Here is a 23,900-nt window from a genome sequence, read left to right on the forward strand (position 1 = left end):
TGCTGGAGCCGTTTTTCATTCATTAAAAATAAAAATGACTTTCTCTGTCATCAATTCCCCCCAAATATGTTTTGATATCTGACGGGGCTTTTATTTAAGTTTGTGTGGGAATTCTTCCCTGACCTGCTCGGTGGTGCTCACAAACCACCACTGGGCTCCCCCATCTCCTGCTCCTCATGCAGTTCTGAATACCAGCCCTAACACTGATGTGTCTTAAAACAAACAAACAAACAAACAGTTATTAGTTTTATGAATAATTTTCACGATGGGTGTCCTTTTTTCTGGCTTGAGCACCTGCCTCCCAGAATGTCTGTGCACGTGCCTGCTCATCATATGTGTGACAAATGAACAATAACAGTCATGACTCAAATGCTACAATTCCCTTTCATGTTCTCATCTTAAGGAGACACTTGGGCCTGCTTCTCGGATATGATAAGATGCAGCCTGGGTTGAATGGGGGAAGGGCAAACTAGTTGCCTCCTGTGTGGCTCTGAGTCTGTTTCGGGCGATGGTTTTAGTTGTGGCCACAATAGAAAATCCAGATTCAGACAAAACGTAGTTGTGAATGGGAGGAGTTAATTGTCTGACGCATAACTTCCATAAGTGGTGGGAAGGTGCATTTACACCTGAGCGTCTCGCTGACCACAGTGCAAACCATATTTTTGGCAGACCTCTAGGGGGCGCTCGCGGCCCATAGTTGAGAATCACTGCTTTGTTACGAGAAGACCGTTCCGCTGCTGTTTTTAAGGACCTACTACAAAAATGCTTGTCAAAGATCTTCTGACGGGAGTACTTTACTGTTTAAGGACCTACTGCCAAAACACTAGTCAAATATCCTTTATATAACAGCACTCTTGTGTTTTAGGAATCTGCTGCCACAATGTCGCTCCCAAGTTTTGAACTGAACTTGTGGGCCATGTCAATACCCATGTCTTTAGGGTTACTGTTGCCATCCATTGCTAAAGTTTCAGTGTAGTAATCCTTATTTACTGGGGGGTTAAATGCTTGCTGGAGATACCTGCAGCAGTCATAAATATTCTTATTAAAACATTGTGATTATGTAACCTGTGTGTGTGTGTGCAAGAAGTGAAACTTTTCAATAGAGGATGTGCGAAGTACAATGAGGCTTAAGCTGTGGGCTCCCAGCTGTTTTGAATGACCTCAATATTTGCTGAGATGACATAAATGCATCTTAAGGATGTAATTTCCCTTTCCTTTCAACAATAAAATAAGCAGAGTACAGTATAGCTAATTAAAAAAAAACTGACATTCAAGTCTGATTAAATTGTTATATTTCATAACACAAAGCTCAACATACCAGGATTTCCATGGCAGCCATTTTGAAAACATGTAGGTAAACACCTGCCAATGACACTGTCATTAAATCACCACCTGGCATCACGGCAAAATGGCAACCCTACCTGTTTTTTATATTATTATTATTATTATTTTCACTGTAATTTGCTAAATAGAAATCGACAACGTATCTAGTTAAGAATGACATTACTTCGAGTTTAACATCGGACATATAAAAAACTGCTGGTGTCTATCCACGGACCACGGATAGACAAGGTAAAATGGCTGACGACGCTTTAGCAATGTATGAAAATAACAAAATGGCGAAAGACTGCCTTGCTTCACCATTAATTCATTACATTTTCGGAATGCATTGCACACATATGAGTAGGGCTTTGTTCACGTTGACGAGATGTTACATACAGTCCATTATCGTGACGACCATCCACATTAGATTACATCCATGTTTAGGCGTCGCCATTATGTCTTAACATTCACGCGTTATTCCATGGGAGCGGTTTTTAATACATATCAACCCCGCAATTCCGTGTGGAATTAACAGTGACGGTCGCTTCCGTGATAATCCACCTTAGTTTTGTCCACCAATATTTGAAATTGTACTCCCAGAGGTTTATTGGATTTTATCATTGGAAACAGTTCCACCACCGGACGGATTCGGCAGAGGGGAGGACATTCCAAATACGTCCCAAACACGGTGAGCTATGCACCAAAATGTCCAGTCCTTCTTCCTCGTCTGCTTTCAGCCTTCTACATTGTTCTCTTTTCCTCATCTGATTGGCTGGCTGTGCACATGCGCAAATGGCCTTGTTACGACAGAACAGTCCCCCTCAGTCCTGCCTTGATACTAAATCTTAAAATAGTAACACTGCAGCTGAACGTCAAACCCCTATGTGTACGTCTTATGAACTAGATATATTTTACTGAGGACCAGAAAAGTTTTTTTTTTCTTTTGCATGACATACTTGTCATAGGTGAAACAATATGCCACATTTTTTTAAATCAGACTTTTGTATCCTTTGCTGTGTGCAGTAACAACTGAATAATTATTTATCCATGATCTTTTATACTGTTTTGATGAGAGGAACAATACATATTTTTTAAAACAAACATAACATTGGGGAAATAATTGGAAAAACACACATCATTCACTAACCACACCGCAAAAGGGTAGTATTGTCGGTTATAGAGAACATACAAACCTTCTAAAAATATACAAAAATATTGAAATTCGCTGATCTGGTACACTCTCACACAGCCGAAATCATGCACAAAGCAAACAACAACCTGCTCCCTGATAATGTACAACAATTATTTTCAATAAGAAATGAGAAATATGACTTCAGGGAAAAACTACATTAAGGTGCTGCCCTGCTTCAACTCCAAACCTTTTTTTTTCAACTAAAAAATATAAGAACACCACCAGTGGTTACGTTGTTAGCAGCAGTGGTTTAAAAGAACATACTAAACAAATAAACATTTATTTGTCACAATTCAAAGTTCAAATTTAATTTGACCTGAATATAATGAATGGCGTTCATAGCTTCCACTCACCGCTGTCTATTATACATGTACATGTCCGTCTTGTGCACATACACTAAAGTAGTCTCATAGAAGCAGCCGGCAATTTAAAGTCATTGTGTGGTCATTATAGGCTGACAGTCAATGAAAGCTAAAGTTTGTCGCTAAACTTTGCCAAATTGTTATTATTAGCTGACAGCAAACAAAACAAATGTTTGTGCGTGTGTGTTACGTGGAGCGTGGCTTGCTCAGTTGGAGCAGGAAGAGGTTGGAATATGTGCTGTAGCGCACCCACCCTATGCAGTGCCTAACCAAGGAAGACATGTTGAGTAAAACTATACATTATTAAGCAATAAGCGATCTATCCATTATTGCACATTCTGTATTGTGTTTTCTTCCCCTGTTATAAGATTGTCACGCAGTAAGATATTAAACACAGGAAGGGAACAGACGTATCAGTCATGACTGAGACTTGGAGAATGGGTAGAATTAAATAAGCTCTGCTTCTTCCTACTCATTTTATGACATGTTGAACTGCATGTGATGTTCTTGAATGTAACTTGCTTAAAAGTATGTTGGAAGTAAACTAAACCATTGCTATTATCATTACCATGAAATAATTTACAATATAAAGCAGCATATACAGTACAGGCCAAAAGTTTGGACACACACAATACAACCCCATGGTCCCAACCCCATTAATAAGGAAAGAAATTCCATTAAGTAACCCTGACAAAGCACGCCTTTGAAGTGAAAACCATTTCAGGTGACTACCTCATTGAGCTCATTGAGAGAACACAAAGGGTTTGCAGTGCTATCAAACATAATTATAAGAAAAAAAATATGCCTAAAATATAAGACATATTTAGAGTTATTTCACAGTTTTTTTGTTAAGTACATAATTCCACATGTGTTCATTCAAAGTTTTGAGAATCTACAATGTAAATAGTCATGAAAATAAAGAAAATGCATTGAATGAGAAGGTGTGTCCAAACTTTTGGCCTGTACTGTAGCTCTACTATATGTTTAATATTCAATTTTGACAGTGATATTAACATTGGACAATTAGATAAAAATGAAAAGTGTCATTTGAATTTGAACTTTTCTTGGTTTTGGCATGTTGGAAATCTCATGCCACACTTTTTCAGTCATATCATGAATGCAGTTTTTCTTCATGGTTCCACACATGCATGTCTGCAACTTGATGTATTTCTTGCATCAACCATCTTGATCATTTTAAATGAAAATCTAGTAGTAAGTCCTCATGTCTGCCAGGAGGACTTAGAATGTGTTGTCAGTAGGGATGTCACAAGATACTCGTACACAAGATTTGGTCTACGAGACGAGACAAGATTTTCACAATTACTTTTACGACAAGTACAATGAAAAAAATATAAAAAATAGATCACAATATATTGCAATCTACTATAACAATTTGTACTATGTTCCACTCTTCTGCACTCTGTATGTACAGTATGCAATCGGTTCCGTCTCCACCCACTGAGACAAAGAGACTGACAAAAGGGCACACTCCGTTAATGCCGTTGTTCTATGAAACAAACGTGCCAAGGTGCTGAAACCAATGCCCAGAGTGAATCCTCTTCCTGCCTGTTTGGAGGTGAGAGATGAGGAAAACAGACACGCATGCACATAGCAATACATCCATCCATCCATTTTCTATGCCGCTTATCCTCATTAGGGTTGCGGGGGTATGCTGGACCATATCGCAGCTGACTTTGGGCGAGAGGTGGGGTAGACCCTGGAACATTAATATTCCATTTATAATATGATGTGTTACACTAACAAGATTAAATGTAATTTTAAAAGTGTATTTATTTACTTCCCAACAGTGCTTATCAATAGCCATCTGCTATCTTTGTACTATGCTCACATGCTTGATTGCTTGTTACTTATTAGCTCTAAAAGCATAGAACAGGTTAAAGTGAAACTCAAGTTAAGTTAGACCGAACACAGGGAAAGGCAGACAAAGGACAGATCATAAAATACTGTATATGATGCTGATGTCGGACAGAGTTATTTCTTTCACCTTTTTCAATCTAAAAAGTTTAGAGAACATCAACATATTAGATATTGTTCTTTTCATGATTATGGAATAGAAATCTGGACTGGTGGTGCTAAACTCCCTTCACTATAGATCTTAATTTGTATATTATGTCAAGGCTCTGCCATCCCTTCACATTTTAATTTCGCCAAATGACTTTTCCCGTCCTAAATAAAGTCATACATTAAATCGGAAGCAATATGTTAATGCTCATTGAAGATCCTCTATACGAGAGGAGTGGGACTCTTGCGAAAATGTGAGTCACTCAGAAGATTTGTGGTCTCATGTGTGCCAGCACTGCTTGTCCGGCAGTAGAATAGTGCTGTTCTTTTGTTTTGCTAAATCCGTATGCTGGAACTGGGGTATGCTGGAACATATGAGAATGATATATTATTAAATATATTATATATTATAACATTATATTAAAAAAATCATGTTTCAAAAATCATTTTTCAACTGCACACATAGGCTACTAAACTAAATGGAGAGGGTTTTAGAGAGGTAAGATCTCTCCTGGCAGGTTTGTATTCTGTTTGGTGACTTTATTTATAAGAACAAGATGTGGTAAGATGTGGTGAACCGTGATCTTTATGCTTTTGCTGTGCTTTGGTCTGCGACAACATGGAAATAATCAGTAAAATGCAACTAATGTTACACATAAATGTAATCATTATAAATAATTAGTAAAACAAAGGCACATAAATTACAGAAACCAATAAGGAAGGTAATTCAATACGAGGATTATTACTGAGCCAAACTGAAATATGACCACATATAACATTAGATTATGTACCAAGCAAAACTGCACAGCAGCACAGAGCTAACATTATTAAAGCTCACCTCTGTACATTTATGCAAAGCATGAACATTTGTGAACAAGGACGAGGTGAAAGGAAGAATAGAAAATACACGTCCTGTCTGTGCTGCGGCAGAGAAAGTCATACACGTAAGTCTTAATCTGCATCACATATGGTGCGCTCAAGGACCTCCAAACAAAGTGAACGCAACGCCTGTAGAAGACACATTATTTGTGAAAGCGTAAATGTACTTACTCGTGCAAAATTGGGGGCTTTCTAACATAGTGAGGCATCCAGTCAACAAACAAATGAAAGGCTCCTACAGCACAGAAAACAGACTAATTCGTAACAACACCATGTAAGAAAACCAGCTCATTTAACACACAATATAAATGATCTTGAAAAATCTTAAAAATTAAACACTTTTAATGCACAACATCATCGTCAAACTAACTTACTTGTTCATCTAACACACACAGAACAATGAACTTCATGCTGTCACCGCTTTTCTGCACTGTACTAATACCTGCTGTGGCTGTTTAAATCAGGCGTTCAGGCGCATTACGTAAATCTCTAGCACTAATGTAGTGAAGGCGTTTTTAATTCTTATTCACGTAACCCCTATGGCAGGGGTGTCAAACTCGTGCCATGGAGGGCCGAGACACTGCAGGTTTTCTTTCCAGCCAGTCACTAAAGCAGGTGATTTTAATGATCAACACCTTCAGTTTGAGGGAAGGAGCTCATCAATTAAATCACCTGCTGAAGAAACTGGTTGGAGAGAAAACCTGCAGCGTCTCGGCCCTCCAGGGCACGAGTTTGACACATGTGCCCTACGGCAATCTGTACAGCCCTAGTGGTATGTGTACCCCACATTGGGAACCTAGGCTGTACCGCTAAAACTCAGTGGACAAAAAGCCAAATGACTGTCCCATTTTGATTGCATCATTGCGTCCCACATCAATTGCCATTGATGTGCAGTAAGCTTCATGGGTAGTGAGGACATTTTTAAAACTTTAACATCTTGTGCTCTAACAGGATGAAGTCAGTACTGCAAGTGACTCCCGTATGACATTTCTATGTATTTTATTGTCCAATTAGCAAGAATAATGATGTCACATTTACATTAAAGGCATTACACAAGCTGTAGGAAGTCATGGTGTATAATAAATGTTTCTGCAACATTGCCGACATGCTGACAAACAGAAATTGGCAGACAACATGATGAAACCCATGTGCACTCGGTAGGCAGGGTTTTTTCCACGAAGCTCGGAATAGACGCTCCCTGCACAAGGTTTCCTCCCTGTCTTGAAACAGGGAATTTGCAAATTCAGAAATTTGTACTTAAGAAAATGTTAAAATGATTGGAATCATAAAGAAAATACATTTAGAATATAGTTCACTGGACAAATAATATTTATTTTATGTTATCATTATTTGTGTTTTTATTTTTCATCATGCCTCACTTGCCTCCCCTGACTGCACATCACTGCCAATTGCATAACTGTACAATGTTACATCTTAAGTAATTGCGATACAAAGTTCATCCATGCAGACCTTGTAGATGCAATGAAACAACATAACTTCTTGTAGATATGTCATTTTCGAGAAACATGGCGCAGTGCTTATGAGGTTAAATCAAGCCTCATAACATTGAATCGCTTGACAGTATGCTCCTGATTGTTACATAATGATGTAATACCAATGATTATTTCCATATTTGTATGTATACAGGTAAAATGTCAAATTGTATAATATAGTGGAATATGAAAACTTTAATGTATGAGCACATCACTTTGGTATAGGCAGAGCAATGATGGGATCCTCCTGTATCCGTCAAATGTGGTCTCAGATATCAGAGCAGCAGGGCTTTTCTCACGCATGCGCACTAGCGTGTGATCTCATCGGTAGGCAGGAAGAGTTGGGAAAAAAAAGAAGTTCTCACACACACACACACACACACACACACGCGCGCACACGCCAACAAAGCCACGCCTGCGCGATGTGCCCAAGTCGTTACAAACCAAAGTTGCTGCATCTTTTTAGGAAGCTCCATGCTTTCTTTCTCTTGCACGCTCAAAGGTCGCATAGTGTCAGGGACGCGCCTCGTCACGGGAACGGCCCGGAGCGCGTTCACGAGGTGCAAGGTCGCGCTTTAAAACAGTGAAGAGTGTCAAACAGCGTGTGCAAGGCAGGGGGCAACCTAATGATCTACATTGGGATACAGCGACCAGTCACTGACATTTTTACTCTTTTTTGCATTGGAATAAACTGACAGAGCAGAAGTGATCTGTATGATCGTGGAACAGGAGTGCGCAGTATGGTTCGGGAAACCAGACATTTATGGGTGGGAAATTTACCCGAAAATGTGCGAGAGGAGAAGATCATTGAGCACTTCAAGCGGTGAGTAGAAAGGCGATTGACTGTTTTTTGTGGGTTTTGCATGACCAGCATCTCCTCTTGTCTCTCTCTCTTTTACGATTGTGTCAAATATTAGGAAAAGCAGGTAGTTTGCATCTGCGCATCTGCCAGCTTCCCATCACCTTCATCGTTGTGTTGCTGCTTAGCTACTTGTGCAAACTAATATGCAGCATATAGGTTTACTTCCATGTGCAGCCTACCTGTCCACCTGGTTGACCTAAAACAAGGGTGCACAAATAAAACAAACAACTTCCTTGTTGCAACTTTGCATTTCATTTCAGGAATGGCATTGTAAATAATGTGGCGGCATGCACGATTATTATATTCACTTACTGAATTGTGTCCAATGAGAGCGCCTGAGGTGTAGCTAGTGTTGTATTGCAGGATTTATTAGACACACAACACAGGTTAGTGAAATGTGGCAGGCATCGCGCAGTCGCAATGTTTGTTTTTTTCAAGCTGGATGTGATTGCACTGCAGCAGGACTCGTTGCAACTCCTGAACACTTTTTGTCCTAATGAATACACAGCCGTTATGTATTTTTTTCTTTCTGAATCGCACAGACCGCATGGTGTCAGGTTAGACTGTTGTGTTGTATCGAGGCATTTTTTTTCTTGACTTGCGGTTGTCTGCAAGCGTTTGCTTCAAGGCTGTCAAGGAAATAACAGCTCGCCTCCCCGTCCATATGTTCCCAGCACCAGACTGCTCAAACCATCACAGCCACGGTCTACCGTTTCCCTGCTTGGAGGCGTCGCCATATCAGCCCCACTGCTAAATGACCAGCATAAATCATGCACGCCTAATAAAACCGTAACACGTCTGCCTCCATTGCACAACATGCACAGTATCAATAAATAAAATCCTGCTTGGTATATGAAGCACATTGCCTCCAACGTGTCCTCTTGCAGGCTTATTATGTATTTACATCATGACGTGCTTGTTGTTGCAATGGCGGAGGTGGACAAATCTGCCTCTTTGGCTGCAGAGGTTAAATCCAGAGGGAGCGGAGGCAGCGAGCATGCATGCAGGTGCATGACTGCCCAGTGTATGATGTGATGGGGGAAGGCAGAATGAGTAAGCAAGTGAGAGGAGCATTTGTAAAATGGCGTCGAAGGCTGTGTGCAGTATTGGGGGCTTGCATCCCACAAATGTATTGGCATGGGAGGGGTGGGCTTTGTAAAGTGATAGTAGGCTTTGGAATGCAGCAGATTTGTTAGATAAATGATTGTCTTTCATCAATGGAAAACAATCTACAATGACACCATAACCAAATAGCTTATTGTATCCCATTGCATTTATGTAGTCATTTGCCTCATATTGTTCCTTCATTTGTATGCATTGGTGTACAAAGCACAGGTCACTGTGCTGTTTGGAACGTGGGCAAATGCTGTTGACATCTTGACACAGTGCAAAAATAGCTTCTCCTATTTCAACTTTGATGCCAAATTTTGTCTTAAGCTTTAATGGACCAGTTGCAGACTAGGTAGAGCACTTCATTGTAAGTGTAATTTTATATACAGTACATGCAATGCATAAGAAAATCTTGAAGATATCAGGTGAGATACATAATGGTTGTCAAATGCATTTGTAGTTTCATTCTCATTTTCCAATATAACAAAATGCCATCTTCAGGTCAATTTGCCTCAGTAGTAGTTCGGATTGTTAAATGCTGATCAGAATGACAGTTCCACCACAGGGCATGTATGTAGGATGGCTACTACATAAATAGCATAACAGCAAAAGCACAGTGTGTAATTGTCTAATTTAGTTAAACACAAGTCCCTTCTCAATGCCTATAAGAGACAAATTGTTTTTACTGTTTGTCCCCGGTTAACGTTCTATATAAATGTCACTGACATGTAAACGAGAAATCAGTCGTTACGGCAATTTTCCCGCTTCACAGCTGTGAGGCCAGGTACTGCCTGTGTATACACCTGATCAAAACTGATCAAAATTTTAAGACCAGTTGAAATATTGCAATAATTATTTACATTTTGCACTGTTGGATCTAAGGAGGTTCTAAGTAGAGCTTCAAAATGCAAAAAGAAGAAACGGGAGTGAGACAAAAAAATGTTTGAATAAACAATTTATTGCAGACAACCATTAAGGTGAAATAGGCTGTTCGTTAGCTGATTAAACGTTTAAGACCATAGCCTTTAAAAGCTAAAATCTTTGCAAAAATGTGGATTTAATGTCATTTTCTTCTCAGGTATTCACGCCGTCATGATCTCTTGATGGCAAAGGCAAAAAAGCTTTCTCTCTTTGAACACGGTTGGATTGTTGAGCTGTGCAAGCAAGGCCTCTCGCGGTGCGCCATTGCTGCTGAGGTTGGACGCAGTAAGCCAATCATTTTAAACTTCTTCATAGATCCTGAGGGTTATGGAACAAAAAAGTCAAGTGGTAGACCCCAAAAAGATGTCTCCGGCCCTGAGCTGAATGATCCAGTTGGCTGTCCGTCAAGACACAGGATGATCCTCCGCCCAAATGAAGGTTGTTACTAGTGCTGAGTGCAGTCCAATAGCCATAGGACGGTATCTGCGAGAGAAGGGCGTTAAGAACAAAAAACATCTTCAGAGACCTTGTCTCCTTCAACGGCACAAAATTGCCCGTTTGGAATTTGCATGTTCTCCTTGTGCGTGCGTGGGTTTTCTTCCGCATTCCGAAAACATGCACGTTAGGTTAATTGGCGACTATAGATTGCCCATAGATTTTAATGTGAGTGTAAATGGTTGTTTGTTTATATGTGTGATTGGCTGATTGGCTGGCGAACAGTCCAGGGTGTACCCCGCCTCTCGCCCAAAATCAGCTGGGGTAGGCTCCAGCATACCAGCGACCCTAGTGAGGATAAGCGGCATAGAAAATAGATGGATGAATGGAATTTGCATGAGAGCACCAAACATGGGACATTGAAAGGTGGAAGAAAGTTTTATCCACTGATGAGAAACAAATGTAACCTTGATGATCCTAATGGTTTCCAATGTTACTGGCATGACGAGATCCCACCTGAGAATTTCTCCACATGGCACAGTGAAGCCATCTTCACCACTTGGAGCAACATTCCCACTAGCCTCCTGGAAACATGGGCATCAAGCATGGCTAACCCAATTTTTGAGGTGATTAACAAGAATGGCACAGCTACTCATTACTGAGTCCTTTTTTTGAACATTTGATTTGAGGCGACAGTGCGCAGGGATACGGCAGGAGACAAATATAAAACCAAGCGGTTTGTGAAGTCTGATTTTTTTCGCTTAGGCATTTTTGTGATGCAAATGTATTACATCTTGAACGCATAATGTTTTGAGAAGCCAAACTCCTTACTTGTGAAACCCCGGCAACTACTTGGAACTACGTTCTTCATCACCAAAATCCAACCAGAACTGGACTTAGGAGACCAAGTGGGGGGTGAGTCCCTGTTGGTGGACTACACTGGTGATGGGGATGTCATACAACTTCATGTTAAAAAATCTGAACTATCCCTTTAAGATCCAACAGTGCAAAATGGAAATGGAAATTTTTCAACTGGTCTTAAAAGTTTTGATCAGGAGTGTATAAGCGTATTCCTCGACATGGATGTGTCCCGCCCTGTTGAAATTAATTGTCACTGTCCAACAACAGGTGCCGATCTTGTCACACATCTAAAAACCGAGCGAGTACACCGCTATCTGTATCTGTTCACCCATCTAAATTATCTGTATCTGTATCTCTACTTGGAGTAAACCGGAAGTGGCCGTTGTGTGGGGCTTATATCGGTAAATTATTTTAATTCTTCTGATCAATGTCTATTTCACTTTGAAAACGCTTGATTTAGGATATCTATAAAAAATGTATTCTGTTACACATTGTTACACATTACTCATTGGCTTGTTTCCAATGTTTTCTCTGCAGATATGGACGCGTAGAGAGTGTCAAAGTCCTGCCTAAACGGGGTTCAGAGGGCGGAGTTGCAGCCTTTGTGGATTTTGTGGACATTAAAAGTGCTCAGAAAGCTCACAATGCAATCAACAAGATGGGAGAGAGAGACCTGCGCACTGATTATAATGAGCCGGGCACCATTCCTAGTGCCGCGAGGGGGCTGGACGATAGTCTGTCCTTAGGTTCTCGTGGCCGTGATGTATCAGGGTTCACACGGGCGGCAGGGGGGGGAGTGTATGGCACCCCCACGTCGCTCCACAGCAGAGATGGACGCTATGAACGGAGACTAGACGGGTAAGTGGACAAAGTTTCTCTGAAGGCAGTGGGAACCGTGCTTTGTAGTAAAACACCTCACCTCCAAGCATCTTTCCAACATGTTCATTTACTTGTTTGGGGGTTAAAGAGGAGAAAAAAAGTCAATACTCAAGCATGAAATCTTATAGGGATCCCCTCTAAAGTCCTGGAAGCATACTTAAAGGTAGACATTGAGTTATTATACTTAGTACATCCAATCACCAAAAGAGTAAATTGCTGATGGGGAGATATTTGTGAGTAGAAGCAACTCTGTCCGCTGGATATATCATTTGTGGAAATTACAGGGGGAAAAGATTGGACATTGAAAAAATTCCCAGGATTGTTGAAGATTATTAGAGTATAGGGAGAAACAGCTAAAGAGAGAGTGGTCCAGCCACCATCCCTGGGATTCCTCCCCTAATCTGGAGTTACGTGGCTGACCTGGTGGATTATATCACACTTTTTTCCCATACATTGAAACAAACAAGCACACATTATACATATTTGGATTAGTAATTTTTCAGTTATGTACACTGGAATCATGCGGATAACCTACTTGGGAGTTTGATCCCCACTTTTGGATTAACACTGTCAAGAAACACTAAAGGATATTCTATCCTGCCAAAGGTATGGTTTGCTTTCTTGGTATCTTTTTTTTTTTTAATTACTTTTATTTGGAATTGTGTCTGAAATCAGGGCATTACAATTTGAGAGCTGGGAGATCTCTCAGGGACTACAAAAAACATGTGAGCGAGATTATTTTTTTTCCTGCCTTTTCAAGAATTTTTGTCAAGGACTGATAAGGACAATGTTTGGATGATACAAAAATGCTGACTGGAGATAACCTACCTCATGCCTGTGGAATACCTCCAACTTTCCGTTGTGTGGAACTATAAGTCTTGGATACAATGACAGAATCATAACTGTTTTCCTGGTGAACTGTATTTCTCATGGACTTTGGTCATATTTGGACTGACTTGTGTTTACAAAGGAAAAGCATGGACAGAAACTCCACCACACATTTTCTACTCACTGCATTGCTGCGTGGCAAAATGCAAGAAGATGGATTACCATTGATCGACACCATTTCACCAAATATGACTGCATGTGCAATAAGGAATTCCTCTCGTTTGTGGAAGTTTCCTGACAAAGAGACAAGGCGAGAATCTAAAGTGAAAATCAATAGTGCTACACGACGGACTCCTGGATGTTATTTTTGCAATCTTAGATGGATATGTGGACTCAATTTAACTATTTCCAGCATCCAACATACCCGCATTTCAGTGTAGAAAGACAATCCACCTCATCTAAAGTTTCCTGCCCAGAAGACAAGGATTACATTTTTTTTAAATACAAACCTTGTGGCATTTTTACCACCCTCCTCCACTCAGCATTTTGCCCATTTTTTTTTTGCTCACAAAGTTCTCCCTGTATTGTATTTGGAATTATAGGTCAAGTTACCACTCTCTCAAAAGGTTGGTATGTCCTGCCCTGTGTATTTTAGCTGTCCTCTCTAACCCCCTAGATTGCAGCTCCTGACTCTTTATTTCCCCCCACTAACTGTACTAGCTGGTACATGATGTTATTATGTGTCTATTTGCACATCTGTTCCTTTTACCTTGTATTGTTTTCCTTTTTCCTCAACTTTCCTTACCTGACCACCAGTTCCTACTCGCATCTCTCTTTACTTTATGATGTTGTTGTGGTTACTATTCCGTCAAAATGCTAATGGTGATACTGTACCACTTCTACCACCACCACACTTTTATTTTTTTGCTTTTAAACCCGATATGCTGGCGCTAACAATTCATAGAATTAGTATCCTAAATATCTTCAAATTCCAGCCATGAAACATGTTGCTTTTTCTTTTTAAAAACAAGCAGGTTGTAGTGAAGCCTCTGAGGGCAAACAATACTTTTATTTTTTTATTGCATTAAATCCCATAAAATCCAAATGTCACATAAGAAATAATGGAAATATAAATAATTAATTAATTCAAGGATTGAATATTTTAACTTTTGCCATATAGTTGTGCAACAATCGTAAGAGGTGTGGTTGGGAGGTGGGTACAAGGGGAAGGGGAGTCTTTCACTATCAGTGTTGGCCTCTCTCTGGTCTCTGCATTCTAGGTCAGCAGCCAGATAACAGGCTCTCAATGAAGACTTTTGTTGAGTTCTATTTTCGAGCCTTTTCTTTGAAAACTGAACATACAGAAATAAAACATGTCAGTTATGACTTGCATAATATAAATCATTTATCTGTGACAGTCAACGTAAATTAAATGCATTAAAACAAATGCGCTGCAGTCAGGAGATCGGGAAGACCTGGGTTCGAATCTCTGTGTGGAGTTTGCATGTTCTCCCTGTGCGTGCATGGATTTTCTCTGGGTACTCCGGTTTCCTCTCGCATTCCAAAAACAAGCATGTTAGGTTAATTGGCGACCCTAAATTGTCCATAGGTATGAATGTGAGCATAAATGGTTGTCTATATGTGTCCTGCGATTGGCTGCTTTTGGCCAGGGCCCCCATTAGACAATTCCAAGGGCCCCTGCCCCATAGGTAATGGTCATTAAACAACACACAAATAGTGTTTGGAGGACAAGACATATAGTATAATGACACCAATAGACACTTGATAATGTTAGTACATACCTGATGGACGTAATATCCACTTCCCCGTGGGAGAAAAACGAGCTCCAAACTAACTGCATAGCTTGCTTGTTTTAAAAACAAAATGTCACTGTGGTAAACAGTCACATTTGGAATCCGAATACGAGAAGATAGGCGCATAGCTGCGGACAGCGAGGATAAGTTTGTGTGGAAAGATGCAAGAGAAATCGAACACCAATAGGTTTGACAAGGGAGTGACCAAACACACTGGCATCGATTTGGCGTAACTGTGGCAAGCTGTCAAGCTGAAACCACTGGAGGTTTTACAGACTCGTATTGATTATCGCGGAAATACGGGACAAAGTGCGTTCCTTATTGGGTCAATGTGGGTGTTGTTAACCCTACGTGACACAGCACACATGCACATTCATGTCATGTCTGTGTTATCATGACTTGAATCTTGAATCTCGAATGTCGCCGCCGCATGGGGATCAGTTTTTGTGATTGGCTTTGAAAGGCATTTATTGACATATGCCGATCACATGTTTTTTACGGAAACTGCCTGATACCAATCGGTGGCCGATCTATTGGAGCGTCCCTTAGAAAAATATTAAAGAGGTGAAGCAGATATTCTTAGGTGAACTCCTCAACATCAGCTGGTGAGCTACTGCTGGCTCCCGAGCTACCTGTTGGAGACCCCTGTGATATCTTAAAGCTGGACGCACTACCTGTTTATGTTGAACAACTTCGACACACAACTAGTGTATCCTATGAACGTGATAGCCACTTGTAGCTCTCCCAATGGGTAAAAAACAAGCTAGCTAACTGCCACCAGAGAGAAAGTCGAGTGAGATTGAAACGTGAGCAATCACACACGCTGGCATAGATGGGCTTAGACTGTGACACGCTGTTGTCAATTGACTACACATTTTACCGACAATTTTTCATTCTCTCGATAATAAGAAACAAAGTGCGCATCAACACACATGCGCAAGTGCCAACAGGGCAGACAGGCGATTCCAATGCATGTTTATCAAAACAGAGTGCAGTGAAACCTTTTTTATATTTTAAATTGTTTTCGAACTAATTGTGGACAATGTGTGCGTAAATAAAAAGCTATACAGTGGTGTGAAAAAATGTTTGCCCCCTTCCTGATTTCTTTTTTTTTTTTTTTGTGCATGTGTGTTGCACTTAAATTTTTCAGATCATCAAACAAATTTAAATATTAGTCAATGGTAGGCTTGTCACGACAACAAATTTTGCTGGACTATAATTGTCCTACAAATTATTGTGGATAATCGATATTATTGCTAAAATTTTTTGAGACCATTTTTTCATTAATTATATAACACAGGAGCCTTAAACTCGCGTATTTTGCGGCCCATGACTAAACATGGAGGAGTAGTGTAAATGCTATAAAAAATATTTCTTTTTGATATGATCCTTTATATGCCCTGCGATTGGCTGGCGACCAGTCCAGGGTCTACCCCGCCTGTCGCCCGAAGTCAGCTGGGATAGGCTCCAGCATACCCCCGCGACCCTAATGAGGAAGAAGTGGTATAGAAAATGGATGGATGGATGGATGATCCTTTATATCATTGATCTACTTGAGAGACATGAGATTTAAAGTTGAGTTTAAAATAGCTTTCCTGTTTTTCAGACACTGAAACTAAAATCCTTTTTACACTTATGTTGCTAAAACATCCTCATTCTTTTGTACCATTGCTCCCAATACTTCATGTGGCCCAGCCACAACCAGACCCTATCTCCAGCGGCCCCCAGGTAAATTGAGTTTGAGACCCCTGATGTAGCATAATAATGAGAGTACATTGTATCAAAAGCAATAAACTTTAATTTCTCAAGAGTATTTAACATTGTAATTGGAATGTCAAGAGCTTTTAAATGAATTAAACAAACAAAAAAGTAACCAAAAAAAAATCTGTGAAAATAAAATGGATTCTAAATAAATACAAATCACAATCATAAGCAAAAACAAAAAATAGACCCTGTCTCTGTTAAGGGGGGAAAAAACACCCCAATAAAACACGCACACGTAGTTATGTAGTGTATTGTTAAACTAATGTAGGAGGTAATTTTTGAGCTGGACCACTGGCGGAATAAAATGAAACGTTTTTGATGTCCTTCAACACGTCTTCTTTCACTCGGTTATACAGTGCAGGAATTGCTGTTTTGTGATGTGTACGTTCTCCCATGCAATTGGTACTGTCTGTCAAACATTTCTGACATTTCCCGAAATCTTGTCTTTTCAATCGTATTGAAAGGTCTGAGTGTGCACCATTTTGCATTACTTTGTTTATATTACGAAATAACTGTCTTTTTTTTCCCAGTTTGGAAAACTGAAAAGGATGGATGTGTTTCAGGTGTGCATAGAAGTTGGTCGTGTTCCCTCCCTTCTTCCTCGTCACTGCTTTCGAACAAATGCGACATATCAGTTCGTCAGTGTTCATGCGCTTACCTTGTTAATTCTGTTTCAAACTGAAATATTTCCACACTGAGGCTGTGGCATTCGCCTTAGAAATCATCGTTTTTGTGCCTTCATTCATGTTAGCATTTGCTGGCTCACAAGGCTAACTTGCTGCTAGCACACTGTATCCACTCACTAGTAGCCCCACCTCCACGAAGAGGCTGAATGAGAGGAGGGTTCACTCTCTTCGTCCATTCCACTATAGAGTGAACACTCTTGTCATCCAGCCTGTGTGGTTGAGAGAGAGGAGGAAATGAAACACACATGCATTCATATGTCAATTTTATTGAGGCTGGCATAACTGTCGACTTAGATTTTTTTTATTGTTCCATTAATCGATTTATTGATTACCGTGACAGGCCTAGTTAATGACAACACAAATGAACACAAAATGCAGTTTTTCAATGAAACTTTTTATTATTAATGGAGAAAAAAAATCCAAACCTCCATGGCCCTGTGTGGGGAAAAAGTGATTGACACCCTTAGCTGCAACAACTGCAGTCAAGGGTTTACGATAACTTGCAATGAGTCTCTTAGAGCGTTGTGGAGGAATTTTGGCCCCCTCGTCTTTACAGAATTGTTGTACTTCAGCCACATTGGAGGGTTTTCCAGCACGAATTTCTCTTTTTTAAGGTCACGCTACAGCATCTCAACAGGATTCAGGTCAGGACTTTGAATAGGCCACTCCAAAGTCTTCATTTTGTTTTTCTTCAGCCATTCAGAGGTGGACTTGCTGGTGTGTTTTGGATCATTGTCCTGCTGCAGAAGCCAAGTTGGTTTCAACTTGAGGTCACGAACAGATGGCCGGACATTCTCCTTCAGATTTTTTTGTTAGACAGCTGAATTCATGGTTCCATTTATCACAACAAGTCTTCTAGGTTCTAAAGCAGCAAAATAGCCCCAGACCATCACACTACCACCACCATATTTTACGGTTGGTATGATCTTTTTCTGAAATGGGGTGTTACTTTTACACTACATGAAATGGGACACACACCTTCCAAAAAGTTCAGCTTTTGTCTCATCACACCACAGAGTATTTTCCCAAAGGTCTTGGGGATCATTAAGATGTTTTCTGACAAAATTTAGACCAGCCTTAATGTTCTTTTTGTTCAGCAGTGTTTTTGTCTTGGAGCTTTGCCATGCAGGTCGTTTTTGCCCAGTGTCTTTTTTTGGATGTTGTTGTGCAGTCTTTTGTGACCTCTTGGATTAGTCGTTGATGCACTCTTGGGGTAATTTTGGCTGGCCGGCCACTGCATGGAAGGTTCACCACTGTTCCATGTTTTTTCCATTTGTGGGTAATGGCTCTCACTGTGGTTCGCTGGAGTCCCAAATCTTTCCCAGACCGATAGATCTCATTTACTTTCTTTCTAATTTGTTCCTGAATTTCTTTAGATCTCGGCATGATGTCTAGCTTTTGAGGAATTTTTTGGTATACTTCACTTTGTCAGGCAGGTCCTATTTAAGTGATTTCTTGACTGAGAACAGGCTTGGCAGTAATCAGGGCTGGGTGTGGCTAGATAAATTGAACTCAGGTGTGATAAACCACAGTCAAGTTATTTTTTAACAGGAGTGCAATCACATTTTCCACACAGGGCCGTGTAGGTTTGGATTTTTTTCGCCCTTCAAATAATGAAAAGTTTCGTTTAAAAATTGCATTTTGTGTTCAATTGTGTGACTAATATTTAAAGTTGTTTGATAATCTGAAACACTTAAGTGTGACAAACATGCCAAAAAAAAAAAAGAAATCAGGAAGGTAGCCGACACTTTTTCACACCACTGTATATGTATCATAAGTGATTATGTAAATACAGGGGTGCTCACACTTTTTTAGCCTGCGAGCTACTTTTAAAATGACCAAGTCCCAAAGATCTACCTACTACTATAAATATAGAAAGTATATATATTTACCATATTTGATTTAATAAAATATAAGTATGTATTTATGTACGTTATACATGTATATGAGGAGTGCACGCACTATCTCAGCATGCAAGGACAAGTCAAAATGATCTACCTCTTTCTATAAAACATGTAACATATACAAAATGTAACCAGTAAACTCTGAAATTCTATTCTATTCTGTAAATATTCATGATTAGTATTTTACATTCACATTTTCAAAGTTTACAGTTAATCAAAGTATTTGCTATCATAATTCACTTCAATATGGAAATAATTTTCAATATGGAAAATCAGGAGGTGAGCTTAATGTCAGCTGAGTGATGTCATATGATAACAACTACAAAGTGACGTTTACGCGATCGACCCAAACTACCTTGGCGATCTACCGGTAGCTCACGATCGACGTAATGGTTTAATACAACAAACAAAACAGCTCGATGCTGGTGACCTTGAAACCCAGTAGTTTTTGTCAGATTTCTTAAATCTGCACATATAAAACACCATTGTGACGTCATTTTGTTTTGTATCATTTTTTTGATAGGACTGCTGAAAGTCGAGAGCGGGCGTATGATCACAGCGCTTATGGTCACCACGAGCGTGCTGGAAGCAGTTTTGAACGGCAACGGCACTATGACACAGACTATTATACGAGAGAGAGGACTCTCACCTCGTCTGGGAATGGGTCTGTTACCTCCATGGGAAGCAGCACAACAGTGTCCTCTGGAGTCGGGGGGATTGTTAATTCTATTGCTGGCAACACCGGAACAACTGGAGCGGCAGGGTCCGCCACAGGAGGAAATGGTGGATCTATATCCAGCGGGGTCAGCTTCTATCGGTCCCACAGCAGGAGTCCGTGTCGCTTTGAGACACCAGACCCTCGTTATGAGTCTCGATCAAGAGAATCCTTTGCTTTGGCCAGTGTGGTTCACAGGGACCTTTACAGAGAGGACAGGGGTCGGCGCAGCGAGCGCTCGTATCGACACAGTCGCAGCCGGTCTCCACATTCGACGCATTCGCGCAACCCTTCTCCTCAGAGACTGGCAAGTCAGGCTAGCAGACCTCCATGCTCCCACAGCAGGTCGGGGTCTCGCAGCCGATCCTCCAGTTCAGACTCGGTCAGCAGCACCAGCAGCAGCACCAGTGGCAGGTGAGTGACACTTTTTATTTATTTATTTTTCCTCTATGCCCAGCTTTTGCTTACTTTGGTGCCTCACGCTACATGTTTCATGTATTTACATAATAATATATAAAGTCAAATCTCTGGAGTTGAATGCAATCCATTCCGGGATGCTTTTGCACCACCGATTTATTTATACATTTTTAGAAAATAATGTAAATTGAATTGATGTGTCGAAACAAAAACTCAGACTCCCATCATAAATACTGTGTATATTAATTGTATAGGCAATGTTTTAAACAGGCATAGACATAATTGATTTATTGTGGAATTGATCAAGTTAAAATGGAGTGCACTACCTGGCTGCAACCAGCAGAGGCGCTGCTGATTCAATCTCAACTAGTTTGCTGTCTAAAGAGGACAACCTGATGTCAGCTATGAGAAGTGGCTCTATAGTATATTCATGCAGACCTTCACTATGTGCAACATTATTCTGCTCAATACAACACTGTCATAGAAACAGGAGTTCAGAACATGAACCTCAGGTCAACTTCATACATATTTCTCTTGACTTATAGTCAATTAATATTGAGCAGCCTGGAGCTTTCATTACTATGCTGCTGCTACATAAGGCACCAACATAATAACATTGTCAGTAACCTTTTTGCTGTCATTGCTACCCTGGTACCCTTCCCCTTCCAAAATGTACTTGTGGAATTAATCATTTATGTGATCACAGCACTGAAGTCTTGCAAAACATGCTGACCTGTGAGATCACGTCAGATGTTTTCTATGACTTTCGAGGTGTACTTCATGTGAAAATGTTGGATGAATTCAAAATTTTATGACATCAGGGGAATTCCATTTCAGAGTTTCCATTTTTTTGCAATGGGGTATATTGGTACTTTCAACCAGTAAAAACTTTAGTTTTGTTATTGTTTGTGCACAAAAAATATTATACTTGACATGCTACTTCGGCCATTTTTGGTGTTATATCAATGTATTGATGCATCCTGAATGTAATTTGGAATTGGATTCAAATTTAGAGAGCGACAAATACAGAGTGACAACTAAGGCATGCATTCATGGAACAAGACCATCTCCACAACATAAAATCACCTCCCCTCTAGATACACCTCAATTGTTTTTGTTTTATTGTGTTCAGCTCCACCTTTGGACATTTTGAATGGGCCAGAGAGACACTTGTGGCCAGATTTGGTATAGCTATTGGGGTGTTTTCAGGAGATGGCGTTATATATTTTTCTCACTGCAACCTCTGTGAATGCCCCCCACCCTCCCCTCCGTGAGATCCAGTTGATACTGGAAATTTCTAGCCAGTGCTGGCTGCCTGCCCACTCCCACAGGCCAGCCTCCATCAGTAGCACTTCCGGGAGTGTCTGAGCACAGAGAAGAGTGAAAGGGAGGGGTGGCGGTGGATGTGATTTTGAGGGGCTGGGAGGATGGCTGATTAACAGAGAGCCTAGAAAACAGAGGTGGGCATGGGTATGGTTTTAGGAAAATGAGGCAGCCATGTTTTTGCATCAATCTTTTCATGCTGGGAGATGGCTGCAGCCTAATAAATAAGAATGCCAGAGAAAGGAGGGCAATTTTCTTACTCTGGTTCGGATACATTTCTGCACTGTATGAATTAGTTATTTGCAGATCTTTTAATAGGTTAAAATACAGTACAACATGTATATTTATTTTGGCCAAACCAACCGTTTTTTTTTTTTTTTTTTGTGTTTGTGTGTGTGTGCATTATTACCCTTCGGTTTGAGTATAAAGTGGAGCACTATACAGTTGTCCCTCATTTATAGCGGTTAATTGGTTCCAGACCTGACCGCGATAAATGAATTTCCACGATATATAGCAATGTTACAAAATTTTTAAATTTGTAAAATCAAATCCGTGATTAATTCTGATAAAGCATGAGCTGAACTTTAAATTGATACCTCATTCGCTTCTCTACCCCAAATATTAAAGAAGTTAGAGCAGATTTTATACCGGAAAATAGCGCCTTTGGTTCTCATTGCTTTAACATTGACTCAAGAGAAAAGCTGTGATCGACCCACGGACAACCGTACTACAAAATATATAATAACTTAGGCTGTGAGAATTTACATGGCTGTGTAGCCATTTACATGTTTTTGATAATCAAAAAGTCCAGGGAAGAAAGTCAAGTGTCATATTTTCATGTACTGTACAGGTATATGCCTCACACTGCAGTGCAGCCGCACGCTGTGAATTCGTAGCCATTCACATGTTTTTGATAATCAAAAAGTCCAGGGAAGAAAGTCAAGTGTCATATTTTCATGTACTGTACAGGTATATGCCTCACACTGCAGTGCAGCAGCACGCTGTGAATTCGTTTTCACCCCGCGCTAACCACAATGCAAAACGCGACATGTAGTATTTTCAGGCAAAAAAAAAACCCGGCCAATTCTATTTTAATGACATTTCGTCTGCACATAGATATTAAAGCAAATTAATCTTCCATATACCTTTCATCTTATTTCATAGCTCCGATCCATGAATTTGAAAGCTTTAAGTTGTACTTAATTTGTCCAAGCATGAATTGACTTGGTGCGGTCCAACACTGGATCCGATATGAAATTGAAGATGAAGAAGTAATCTACCTAACAAACATGTATATGAATGAAAATAGACCCGATATCATATGAGAAAAATGCATTTTTAAGGATGTCCGCACGGACTCTGCTACAGAGCGCGCACGCTCACTGTCAGATTTTTTCATCGCTAAAATATGGCTTTTGTAACATTGCTACGATATAGGATTCATTGTTAATAAATTGAATATTTTCATAGTTAGCACATAGAAAACCTGTGTATGACTTTGTAAATATGGTTTTTAACATTATTAGAGCCCTGTAGACATAAAGTAACACCATTGCACTCCTATTATTCAATGTTTACACCGGATTGCACGATTACATTATTATGCTACAGAGACTCAAGGCGACCGATACCTACCAATTAGCCTCAAATGTATTTCTTCTAAACTTATGAAAGGGTTTCAAACAGAGTGGGAAGACGGACAAAGTAAGAAGCCACAAATCTACCACTTCCGCATGGAATGGTAGGAAAACCTTTTTCCACTCTGCATCCATGGCTGGTTGTGCTGGGAGTGCAAGGTAGGATGGATGTCTCATCCATGTAACATTACTGTTGGCTAGTGGTCAGAATAATACATATTACATGCATTTCAATATGTTTTAACTCGTAATAATTAATTAATTAATTTCTGGAAAACCGTCATAGAGCGACGGAGGGATAATCAAACCGTGATATTGCGAGGGATGACTGTAATATAATTATTTTTTTAGTTAGTTTTAATTATATTAGTATAAATATTATATCTTTCATTATTTAAGAAATATATTTGATATTTATACAATCACATGTTGGCAAAGTGTTGACAATTCTGTGTTGTTTTTTTTTTATTTTT

The 23,900-nt window shown here is 40.0% G+C and overlaps 1 protein-coding gene across 4 annotated transcripts in view; it reads left to right on the plus strand.

The window, feature by feature from the left end:
* Nucleotides 1–7,670: 7,670 nt before the first annotated feature.
* spen (spen family transcriptional repressor) overlaps nt 7,671–23,900 on the plus strand; it is a 36,440-nt gene continuing 20,210 nt past the window's right edge. The window contains exons 1-3 of one of the 4 annotated variants that reach the window (XM_054776573.1): nt 7,671–8,094; nt 11,998–12,318; nt 19,859–20,464. In XM_054776573.1, coding sequence (XP_054632548.1) covers nt 8,012–8,094; nt 11,998–12,318; nt 19,859–20,464 — 1,010 coding nt within the window. In that variant the 5' untranslated portion in view covers nt 7,671–8,011. The other 3 variants (XM_054776581.1, XM_054776601.1, XM_054776591.1) reach the window with 3 other exon arrangements.

The sequence above is a fragment of the Dunckerocampus dactyliophorus genome, chromosome 1 (genome assembly GCF_027744805.1).
Source record: "Dunckerocampus dactyliophorus isolate RoL2022-P2 chromosome 1, RoL_Ddac_1.1, whole genome shotgun sequence".
Taxonomy (NCBI): Eukaryota; Metazoa; Chordata; class Actinopteri; order Syngnathiformes; family Syngnathidae; genus Dunckerocampus; species Dunckerocampus dactyliophorus.